A 12,015-nucleotide genomic window follows, 5' to 3' on the forward strand; every position below is an offset into this window, starting at 1 on the left:
GAAGTGATTCTTAGATAACCCAATATGTACATACATCTCCTCCCGAGTCCTCACCCACGTAACAACTAGTACTAACAATGAAGAGGTTCTGATTCATCATCCATCATCGGAAATCCATGTGGAGTAGCATGCTGTAGTAAAGTAAGCCTGGCATGATGAGGGTATTTGAAATGCGCCGAGTGAAGCGCAATGATGGATCATGGCACTAAGCTAAAGCCCTAAAACCTTATCTCGTTGAAGGGTTCATTCATCAGCAACCAAATTCGCGTGTACAAGAAGACGGAGAAGAAGGAAGAACACGATCAGAGAAAGATAGAAGGAAAAGAATAGGAAATGATGGAAGAAGCCGAAGCAGTTGCAGAGCTGGAAGAAGAGTTGTCGCAGCTCTCTGTCGCTCCTTCCTCTTCTCACTATTCTATAGCAGAGAAGAAGAAAAAGAAGAAGAAGAAGAAGAAGAACACCGACTCTTCTTCTTCCCTATCTCTTCAGCTGCTTCCTAATTCGTCTCCTCTCCCTTCTCAGAAGCTTATAGAATCTTTGTTCCCATGGAAGATCGTCTGCAAACCTCGACTTGGTCGCTGTGCTGTATCCACCAGGTATGGAGACTTAGAGTTTTGATCAATAATCTCTTCCATTCATTCTGATTGCTACCATTATATCCACAGAATCAGAACATTTCCAGTTATGTACAGAAGCAATTATGATGAATTCTCGTCTTTGTTTTTGAAGTTATATAATAAAATGTTGTCTCTGTGCAAGCAAATGTTGGAGTCTCTATGCAGAAGAAATAAGAATGCGAAAATATTGTCTTTGTACTTGAAATATGTATATACAAGAAATGGTGATAAAATATTGTCTATTGGGTGAAGAATGACGGTAAGATATTGGATTCTACATGCAGAAGAAATGATAATAGAAATTCATATCTTTGTAGAGCTGTACAACCTGGAATTTATATACCCCAGAAATGGTGTTGATTAAAATATTGTCATTAAATGCATGTAAATTTGGAACCTGCATACAGAAGAAACTATGATAAAAATAATTTCTTTACAGGGATGTAAATGCGATATCTACCAAGGAAATAATAATAAGATTTTGTCTGTGTAGGCAAATAAAATTTGGAATCTATTTACAGAATAAATGATGGTAAAGTGTTGTCTCTATCAGGCTGTAAAATTGGAATCTATACAGAAGAATGATAAAGCAAATTTCTGTCTTAAAATCTTTTCTCTGATTTTGCATTCTATACAATGATCAGTTTTGTCCTTGTAGCTAGGTATATGTAGAAGTATGAATCTTGTAGTGATGTAAAAATTACGTATACAAAATTTAAATCCTATGGGATGTAAAAGCTTTGTAAATAAATGAAAAAAAAATCAGTATAGGTATTAACAAATAATTCTTGTAGGTAGATAAAAGCCATATATATACAGGATGATGTATCATCTTGTACGGATGTTTACTAAATGCTATATGTACAGAATGATGTTTCTTCTTGTAGGGGTGTAAAAGCTAATACATACAAATTAATAATTCTTGCAGGGACGTTAAATTTGTGTATACAGAATGATGAATCATGTTGTATGATGTAAAAATGATGTATACAACTGATAAATCTTGTAGAAATGTAGAAACTTAATATATCAACTGATCATTCTCGTAAAGATTTGAAATTCTAATATACAAACTGATAATTTGCGTAGAGGTGTATTAGTTACATATACACAGACTGATGAATCATTATATATGGATGCGACATTTATATATACTGAACGATGAAGCTATACAAATAATACATTCTTACATCTATATACAGATCAATAAATTTTGTATGTACATATGTACTGAAAGATATGTACGAGCGATACCTCTTGTAGGGATGTGAAAGATCTCTCTCTCTCTCTCTCTCTATCTATATATGTATGTGGTGAATCTTGTGGGGATGTACACTATAAAAGCTATATACAAAATGATAATTTGTTGGAATATAAATCTCATATAGGGAATTATAAATCTTGTACAAACGTAAAAGCTATAAATGGAGAATGATTAGGAATCTTAAATCACTTATTTTTTTGCCATTATTTATGTAAGACATGTCTTCTAATATTTGCATCCCATTTTCAAGTTTCGATCCTGAAGATATGTACTGAAAATATGGAAAAGATTGTCAATTCTATTTTCTGGACACTGAAAATTTAAACTATATACAGAATTACCACGAAAATTTCTGTTCTAAACTATATTTGTAGGGATATAAAAGCAGGAGAAAAAGTCATATCGGAACAGGCTTTATCATTTGTCCTTCGTTCGACATACCGGATGGCTGCTTGCCACTTTTGCTGCAAAGATCTTTCAGAGGTTGTGCCTGGGGTTCAATGTGAAAAATGCAACTACACTATGTTTTGTGAGGTAATCTAAACCTTTTTACCTCTTTCGAAAACTTATACTTTTAATGATAATTCTCCACTTTGAGATTGCGATGGCTGTCAAAAGGATTAGACGTTTATTTCTTTCAAAATCACTTGCAGAATGTTTTTTCTTCACTTTGAGAATGCTTACCAAACAAGAACTACATAAGGAAGAGCAACAATATCAGCACAGAAACGCTTACCTAAGAGTTGTGATTATCTCATTGAAAAGTGAAGTGAGCATATAAGGTGAGGTCCATAATGTGTTCTACACTAGAGAGAGCAAAATTATATTACTCTCTCTAAAGAGATCAAAATGTCTATGAGCCCCACGACTGTTACAATCATGTGATCATATGATATCCACCAAAGCTATGTGAGCTGAATTATAAAATACAAAATTCTATCTCCTCTCAGGGTGCAGGCAGCTAGGTTTGCAAATTGCTTTGTCGTTCGCTCTCTGAAGAGTCACCTAGAGCTCGCTTTATTTTTCCCATGCATGCTATAGATGACTTTGAGAATCCTAGTGGATAAGATAGGCTTGGAGGGCTGGAGTAGTTGGTGAGTAACTATGTGAGGTCTGGTATCTGTATGTGTAGTCTGCTGCTATGCCTACATCGCAGTGTCTCACATCTGATGAATGAAACAAACTGTCACTGATGAGGTCTTGTTCACAGTTGGTGCATCGTGCTTCTACCAAGTTTGTTTGCAGAATAGCATGCATTGCTGAGGCTATAATTCTAATAATGTGAAATGCATCATGACAGTCTTTCTCAGGGCTGCTAACCTTCATAGTACTGAATTCTTGTGTGGATCAGAGATATGGCAACTTCATTCACAGTGCAGAAGATTGGAGAAACGTAGAAAGGCCACAAGTTATGACGATTTCCACATGACAAGGAACAAACCATTAGTACCACGAGATAGATAAATATCATTTTAATGTCCATGGGAGACTGATGGCGAGGATTGAACCCTTAATTGTCCCAGAGACATCTTTTCAAGCCGTTCTTGTTTACATCAATCTGAGAATTGCATAGAAACTGTGATATACATTTGGCTCTTGCCTCTTTATACAGCTGGGAGAGTAAGATGAAACCAAACGGTGGTATGTGCAAATGCAAAACTAGTTCTTAGTACACGGCATTGACATGGATGCACTCCCACCATTTGACTCACTATAACCTTAATTGTCCATTTCGGATATGTTGAAGTTGGAGACAGCTACAAGTGATATAGGAATAAAGTATTGTAAGTCTTTCAAATGGTTCATTAATAAAGCAGCAAGGATATGAACACATGTGTTACATGGCTTACCATATAATGATAAGCCAGGTACAGACAATCGTTTCAGCAGTCAAGGATAGAGACTGGATGATATACATATAGCTTTAGAGTACCACATCTGCTGACTTCATAAGGTCGAAGCCATCAGCACACAGTCTTGGAAACACCCTTCTCAGCCAATCAACATTTCTATTTTGGATCACTGCATCTGCTGACTGGATGGGGATTTTGAGATGATGATGATGTCAGTTCAATGAACAGCCTCAGTTCAATGACAATTGTCGTCTTTGTCAGGTCCATTAAAAAATTATGGTCTTTTAGATACGTTAATGGGCAATGAATGTATTCTAGGGAGAACCGAGAAAAGATGTTAGCCAACCTTGTATTCTATGGAAAACGGAGAAAACATGTTAGCCAACCTATAAAAGGGTCCCAAAAAATGCCCTCTAAGGGACAGGAAAGTTGTATCAGATGGTACTAGTAGTGGCATTAATGGACAATACTTGCAGACGATGAAAGTTAAATACATGAATTGTTATGATAAGATCCCATAACCACTATTATATGTTAATTATGTGCATGCAACCCATGAAGTTTGTTAATCAAAAGTTCTACATTGACACAGATTGAACCTTGGTGAGAGTGCATATAACATTTTGAATCATTATAACTGCCTCCTGTTCTTATTTCTCTTTGCGATTCAAGACCTACTGGGGCTATTGAGTTATTGATACCTCATTCAGAATGACTTTACATCTATATCCACCAATTATCTCTGAGATATGTTTTTCTTTTTCTCTCAAATGGATTATGACTACTTGTTGTGAGATATAGTATATCATGCTTACTATCTGTTATTGGTGTAGAAAAGTTTGATAATGATCATGAACCTTTTTAGTTTGGTTTCCTATTGATTCGTTTGTTTTCTTATCATTGCTATAAGTTGGCACTACGTATGTAATAGTTTCTAAAGCCGGCTATTCATATACTTAGATTGCCAAATTTCATGGGTCATGTTCCTACATAAGGGATGTGCTTTATACAAGGTTTTGAAAACTTGATTTCCCTTAAGTATTTAGGCATCATAAACTATTGTTATTGTGACTGACAGGAGTGTGAACGTATCATTAGACCAGTACATAAGATTTACTGTGAAATGTTCAGTAAAATCGGCAGAATTGCAGAAGAGGCAGATTGTGATGGAGACCTCTTAAGGCTTGTGCTTTCACTCTATCTAAGGAGAGCCAATCAGGTTTATGATTTCATTAAAGCTATTTACTGTTACTTTCTTGTTGTAAATATTTCCTAATATTTTTATTTCAGGCCTTAAAAAATTGTAAATTGATCTTGTTGATTTAATAATGTCTTTCAGCAGCCAACAGATGGTGAAGCAGGAAGTGTTCAACAAGGCATTCTACACCCATCCTTTCAGGTTCATAGTTATTTGTTAAATATGTAGAATCTTCTTTAAGTTTCCTATCTTAATTATTATCATTCTAAATGTAGGATGCAATGGGTCTTCAAACACATAGAGAGAAGGTTTCATCAGCTTGGAGGTCTTCAGTGAGGAATGGTTGTGAAGCATTGTGCAAGCTACTTGACAATCATGTTATGAACTTTAACAGCACTGCAGGTCTTCAGTTTCAGGATATCGAGTCCAACTTGTGAAAATGTTTGTGGGTTGATTGTGGTATATGCTTTTCAAAGTTGCGGCGTTGTTACACTGGCAATTAGTCAATCTATTCACCTCATGTTTTTAATAGCATCCGAAAACATATGTCACAGTCTATGTGCCATGAAAGATAGAGATTACCCTCATTGGGAAGATAAAATATGACGACCCATGGAACTCAAAAACCATGCAAAGCGAGATATCTTTTGAAAGATAGAGATTACCCTCGTTGGGAAGATAAATATGACCAGCCATGGAACTCAAAAACAATGCAAAGCTAGCCTGTGCTAATCATTTTGTCCAGATTTTCTGACAATCTCTAAGGCATGGAGTGATCTTTTGCTAAAAGTTGTTGTGTATTCTTGGAATTTTGGAGTCTGGAAATGCTATCTTGGATATCAAATATATTTTCTATTCAATAACATGCATAATCCTTTCTTTACAGTCCAATAATTATGATAGATATGCCCCCAGTATCAAAGGCATGGCGTAGTTTTCTGCTAAAATGTTTTGGAGGATATGAATATAACTGAGCTGGAAATGTTCTCATCTCCACTATATTCATATTGCAATCTATAGAGCATGCATAACCAAAACTTGTTCGTCTTACTTTTGCTCCTGTTTAATTGTAAAATGTACATTGTACTGTTATAAAAAAAATACACGAATACCTAATTTCATTTTATCGCTGATATGTTTTACTGTAAATATTTTCTAGAGGACTTGGAATATCTAGCAGCCTTGATCAATGCAAATGCGCATGGAATGGGTGCTCAAGGTCTTCATAACACAGATATTGCCATTGGAATTTTTCCTTTTGTTTCTATGATGAACCATTCATGCAGGTGACGCCTATTTATATATACAAAATGTATTAGTCTTTGAAATTATAAATCCAAAACTGTACTTAGGTAAGATTATTCTTGTAGCAAACATTCATGTGGATATTTTGCTGGTGGTTGTGTACCATGCATAGTTGTTAAAAAACGCGTATTCTACATTTAGAATACAGTTTAGAATACTTTGAAGTATTCTACATGTATTCTACGTTTTAGAACTGCCATTTTGCAATTTTTCACATATTCAATGTATTTAACATTTCAAAAATGTTCCAAAATGTTTTTTATTTTGAAAAAAGAAATTTAAAATTTAAGAAGTATTTAAAGTATTTTACACGTATTCTACGTATTTAAAGTATTCTACACGTATTCAAAGTATTTAACGTATTTTATCTGTAAAATACGTATTCTAAGTATTTGAAATAAAGGTTAGAATACTTGTAGAATACTTAGCATACGTATTCTACATGCATTGTATGCTAAGTATTCGACAACAATGGTACCATATATCCATTCCAAAACAAAAGATTTGTTCACATGGTCTGAAAAAGGTTCATCCTGAAATGGAGCTTTGGTTGGGTTTTTGTGTGGCGGTTCTCTATCCTCAGCATTTGGTTGTTCCTCTGATTATATGGTTGTTTTTCTAAAGCTTGAGAACCAATTTGCAGGCCAAATTGTTGTTTTTGTTCTGAAGGCAATGTATTGCATGTAAGAGCAACAGAAGACATACCCAAAGGCAAAGAGGTTGCTTTCTATTGATTGGAAGACTGTCAACTTGAATTTTTCGAATACTATTTTCTCAAATTGTGTCGGAACTTTAATGTCCAGCTCTGCTTATCATATATAAATTTGTATGAATCTCGAGCCACAAGGAGGGAACAACTTGCAGCCACAAAATATTTTGATTGCCAATGTGTTCGCTGTGTGGAACCTCTTTCTTCTTCAGCTGATCGCTTTCTTGAGGTTTCCCTTTTGCCTTGTGGATTTGTTGTTGAATGAATTGGGATCTATTTTATGTTTTATGCTGGAATATAGTCATGATTTTCTATGAAACTCAGATGTTAGTTCCTTGAAATTGAGCTTAATTGTTTGCTTTGCAGGGTGTAGTCTGCAATAAGAAAGGGTGTGGTGGAGTGGTCATCAGAAAGCTTCAAGATATGAGCAGTTCAACAGCTGATCAATCTCTTGTGCCGTGGCAATGTGATTCTTGTTGTGGTATTTTGGATCCATCATCGGATCCTAGTCAAAATAGGCCTCTCAATGAAAGGCCATGGGATTTAATAGCACTTGCAAACGAGAAACTTTGTACAGCCCTTTCGATATACAAGGAGAGGCGATTCAAGGATGCTCGTGTTTTGCTTGAAGGTTTTATATCCGAGTTCTCTGGAAAGTTGGTATGATTTATTCTGGATTCTTATGAAACAATCAAATGTGAAGTAAATTCTGCTTCATAACATATTTGTGTTTGCAGCACCCTTTGCATGTGCTTCTTTTTGATGCTTTGACACCATTAATGAATTGTTGCCGAGTTCTTGGGGATGCAGAAGGTGGCGTACGGGTGTGCAGAAATATAATAAATAGCCTGGAGAAAGTGGTAAATGGGCCTTCCCTTGAGCTAGCGAATTTCTATTTCTGTCTTGGAGAGATGTACTCAGAACGTGCAGATTCTTCTGATATATCTCCTGTGTTGGCAAAACGATATAAGAGACTTGTAAGTGACATTATACATATTTGGAAATCGTACTTTCTTTGTTTTTGCTAGACAGTTGACTCAAAGTTAAGATAAGAAGGTACATTTAGAGGGTTGTATAATGCTAAAATACCAGAGTGTTTCTATGAGAAGCCTATTTTTAATTATGCTGGCTAGCGAATTTCTATTTCTGTCTTGGAGAGATGTACTCAGAACGTGCAGATTCTTCTGATATATCTCCTGTGTTGGTAAAACGATATAAGAGACTTGTAAGTGACATTATACTTTGGAAATCGTACTTTCTTTGTTTTTGCTAGACAGTTGACTCAAAGTTCAGATAAGAAGGTACATTTAGAGGGTTGTATAATGCTAAAATACCATAGTGTTTCAATGAGAAGCCTATTTATAATTATGCTGGTTAGCTATGTACACCTATGCCTATTATGGAGTTTCTGTGGTCTTCAATGGAAGGCTGAGACTGTACAGGAGTATTTGGGAGTTCTTCCCTATATGTTCCCATAATAGAACTGTATGACTTTTTGAATGTAGAGTCCACAATATTATCTCATTTGTTGGAGAGATCTTTCTTATTTCCCCCTTAGATACTTTTAATTTGCCCTTCGCTGAAGTTATGTAATCGCCTAATCGCCTCGGCATGAGGGGCATTTGGGGAAATAAAGAATAATCCAAGGGTATTTTGGGGTCCTATATATTTTTCTATAATTGGGCTGTACAGTTTTCTGAGAGTAGAGCCTATGCCAGTATCTGGGGATACCTTTCAAATTTCCCCTTTCATGGATGCATTCAATATACTATTCTCTGAACTAATGTGAAGGACTTGGCTTGAGGGATCTATACGCCCATTTGTTCTAATGAGCGTTTAAGAGAATTTCCATTCTGTTTGGCCTTATATTTGAATATTTTAAATGCCCAGCCTTTTATTAGTTTTCTTGTTGGGTCTTTAGTGACTCAAATGTAATTATGTTCCATGGGCTCACAAGTTATACATAAAGTGAGTTATGGTGGAAGTTGACAATTTCCAAATGATAGGGGGATTAAATTATGGTGATGTTGCTCACTCATGAGTCCATAAACATAAACAATGTATCTTTTCCCTCTAGCTTCAGGAATGCATGTTGCAAATACATTTGTAGATTGATATTGTCCCATTTAGCATATAGATAAGTATGTCATTTGGGCACGACATTCACAAGTGGCATTTAGTAAATTAGTTCAATTTGCAAGGTTGGAACTCTGGTGCAATTGTGTGAACAGTTTTTTTTTGTTTTGTTACAGGGACTTGAGATGTTTCAACAAGTGCGTCATATGCGACAAATATGCATAGGAGCGCCTACTTTGGTAGGCTAGGTTGTATGTATTTCTATTTTTTGTGGTCAGATGGCTAGCTACATATTGACAATAGCAACACGAAGATGGATCACAGGAATATTATTGCTCATTCCGGAGCTTAGGATGTGATTTCAGATTTTTCCAGGAGACACCTGAATGAATTTTATGGGGAAATGGATTGAGTGTAATTTTATAGTTGCAATCCTTCTATGCTGGAGGAATTTGAAGTATTTGTTATGTTCTGTTAATTCGTGTCATTGATATAGAACTGGTTACTCTCTGTTGTGAAATGAGAAGTCTTCTGCCCTAAACAATTAGTATATTGATAATCTTTGTTTAGTCGAAACGTCCTAAAGCTTACCAACGTTCTGTTCCATGTGTTGTCAAATTTAGGAAACCATGTGTACATATCATTTTGACCTTTATCCAGACTAGTAACTGGGATTTCCCATTGTTCATCCTCTTCCAGATGCTTGATCCACGTATTTGAATGAACATGTGCACATTGGGTTCTCCCTATAACTTGGCTGCTTCTAGGTTCTCAAAACTCCTCCATTTGGTATAAGATTGGTGACATATTTCAAAGTTCATTGGATCTATATATTTCAAAGCTATAAGAGAGTATGTATCTAAGATTGATGACATGTGATTTTGAGCAATTTCTGTCTCTAGACATAGAACATAATATTTGTGTTCGTGCAAGCATTCAAACGTTTGGAAACGAACACGTTTGAAATAGGAAAAATACGTGCTTTTTTTTTCTTCTTCTTTTTCATTTATTATCATTACAATTCAGCTCACCCTAGTACGGAGTCATGCTATTGTTGTCAATGTCTTGGGTTCGATTCCCAGTTTTCTCATCTCTCTTTCTCTCTCATTTGTACTATGTCATGGCAAAATTTTATTTAGTGTCATAATAGTTTTTTTCTTTTACTTTTTTATTATTAGAACTAAGCACATCCTAGTGGTAACTTGTTGTGTTACTATTATTGGTGTCTTGGGTTCAATTCCCAACTTTCTCATATCGTCTTGTTAGTGTCATGGCAAAAATTTATGTTAGTGTCATGAACCTTTTTCTTCTTTTTCTTTCTTTCTTTGTTATTAGAAATTAGGTCACCCTAGTGGTAAGTTGTTATGCTACTACTGCCTATGTCATGGCAAAATTTTATGTTAGTGTCATGTTCCTTTTTCTTTCTTTTTTTATTTCTTTGTTATTAGAAATTAGGTCACCCTAGTGGTAAGTTGTTATGCTACTACTGCCCATGTCATGGCAAAATTTTATGTTAGTGTCATGTTCCTTTTTCTTTCTTTGTTATTAGAAATTAGGTCACCCTAGTGGTAAGTTGTTATGCTACTATTGCATATGTCATGTTTTCTTCATATTCTCGAATATACATTTTATGAGTTTTTGAATGTTTGATTATAATTTTTAATGACATATTTTGATTCAATCTCTATAGTTCATACTCATTTTTTTGTAAAGTTCTAAAGTGAGGATGATAGAGATGTCTTGATTCGCATCCCAAAATATATGCATGTTATACAATGCAAATATTGCAACCTGGTGGTTCACAATGGATTAGAGTCCACTTATTGGGATTGAGAGTGAATCAATATATAATATAGACCCTAGTCAATCCAATCCAACTTTGAGATGATTTACCATACACGTTTGATTGAATCATTCTCGAATGTGAATGCACGTATGATACGTATGGTCCATTCTATGAGACAGAACATGTTTCGTGAATGATGGGGTAATTATATTTCACAGCGGATTTTACTTCAATTTACTCTCATGGAAGACCATGACCTTGTGGAAACATACATCTTTTTAGTGATGGAACTACCATAGCGTTCATGCAAACTTTAGGAACTTTAATTAGTTGCTCGATTTTTCAAGATGTTAAAATATTACATTTCTCAAAGCATCAGAGCACATGTTTTTTATTTGCATTTCCTTAAACTTTAATCCCTAAAATGTTGGGGAAGTTCTAAGATGACTGCTACAAGCATATGCTTTACCAATATTTCAAAATTTCCAAATGAACTTTCTGAATAACTGTTTGAAAATCGTGGCCTCAACAAGATCATTGGTTACATTCACAACCTTGTTTATGATGCCTCAACTTTTGACTATAAGCTCGAGTATGCTAGTGTCATGTGATGAATGTGTTGAACATGCCACTTTCATCTTTGCTACTATAGTTTATGATAGTGATTATTACATGTTAGTTTATTGAAGCCTGTATCCTCGAGTTTCCCTTGACAAATATACATTATGTTGTTTTAAAAAATGGCAATTATATCTTATGCCATTATCCTTTATGATACTAACAACCATGTTGTTCATTTCTTTATATGAAAGACAAATGGTTATATATATCCACAAAAGTTGAACAAAACCACCTTTAAAAGTTTACAAATTTCAGGATTTGTGCTAGTAGTAAGAAAAAGCAAGGGAAAACGTCAATACATTAGAGCTTCACATGATTGCTACATATGGGAGAGTAAACACCATATTAAACCAAAGTGCATGGCCAATGAGATAAATTTTATTGAATCATATCAAAAGTTTTCATTGTGGGAATATAATTACATTACCAAGGACTTAACATTGTGTTCTCCCCCCCATTTAATAGTCCATCATATGTAAACAACTTCAAAATCCCAAATAATATTTCCATCATAACTAAAAAACAAGTAGCTAAGTAGTCTATAAAGCATGTGTTTGACAAAACACGTGTGAAGTTTCAATTATAG

The 12,015-nt window shown here is 35.0% G+C and overlaps 1 protein-coding gene across 7 annotated transcripts; it reads left to right on the forward strand.

Moving 5' to 3' along the window:
• The first annotated feature begins 255 nt into the window (after positions 1-255).
• On the forward strand, positions 256-9,482 carry LOC147866898 (uncharacterized). Of its 7 annotated transcripts, XM_087317419.1 has the most exons (12): positions 486-596; positions 1,546-1,630; positions 2,256-2,415; positions 4,813-4,953; positions 5,074-5,133; positions 5,208-5,334; positions 6,092-6,218; positions 6,881-6,956; positions 7,041-7,175; positions 7,313-7,606; positions 7,684-7,923; positions 9,199-9,482. In XM_087317419.1, coding segments are annotated over exons 2-12 (1,434 nt in total). In that variant the 5' UTR covers positions 486-596; positions 1,546-1,628; the 3' UTR covers positions 9,271-9,482. The 7 variants fall into 7 exon arrangements, with proteins under 7 accessions (XP_087173549.1, XP_087173543.1, XP_087173544.1 ...); XM_087317417.1 differs by lacking the exon at positions 1,546-1,630 and having other exon boundaries at positions 257-596; XM_087317418.1 differs by lacking the exon at positions 1,546-1,630 and having other exon boundaries at positions 257-596; positions 5,077-5,133.
• The last annotated feature ends 2,533 nt before the right edge of the window (positions 9,483-12,015 follow it).

The sequence above is a fragment of the Azolla caroliniana genome, unplaced genomic scaffold, assembly GCF_043228905.1.
Source record: "Azolla caroliniana isolate FFs.n. ecotype wild unplaced genomic scaffold, voAzoCaro1.0.p SCAF_3, whole genome shotgun sequence".
Classification (NCBI taxonomy): domain Eukaryota; kingdom Viridiplantae; phylum Streptophyta; class Polypodiopsida; order Salviniales; family Salviniaceae; genus Azolla; species Azolla caroliniana.

Excerpts from the sequence above, each read along its gene's own strand:
- LOC147866898 (XM_087317417.1), top strand. The coding sequence starts at position 334 with ATGATGGAAGAAGCCGAAGCAGTTGCAGAGCTGGAAGAAGAGTTGTCG. Across the intron at positions 597-2,255 it reads CGCTGTGCTGTATCCACCAG|GGATATAAAAGCAGGAGAAA; the intron begins GTATGGAGACTT and ends CTATATTTGTAG. Across the intron at positions 7,607-7,683 it reads CCGAGTTCTCTGGAAAGTTG|CACCCTTTGCATGTGCTTCT; the intron begins GTATGATTTATT and ends TTGTGTTTGCAG.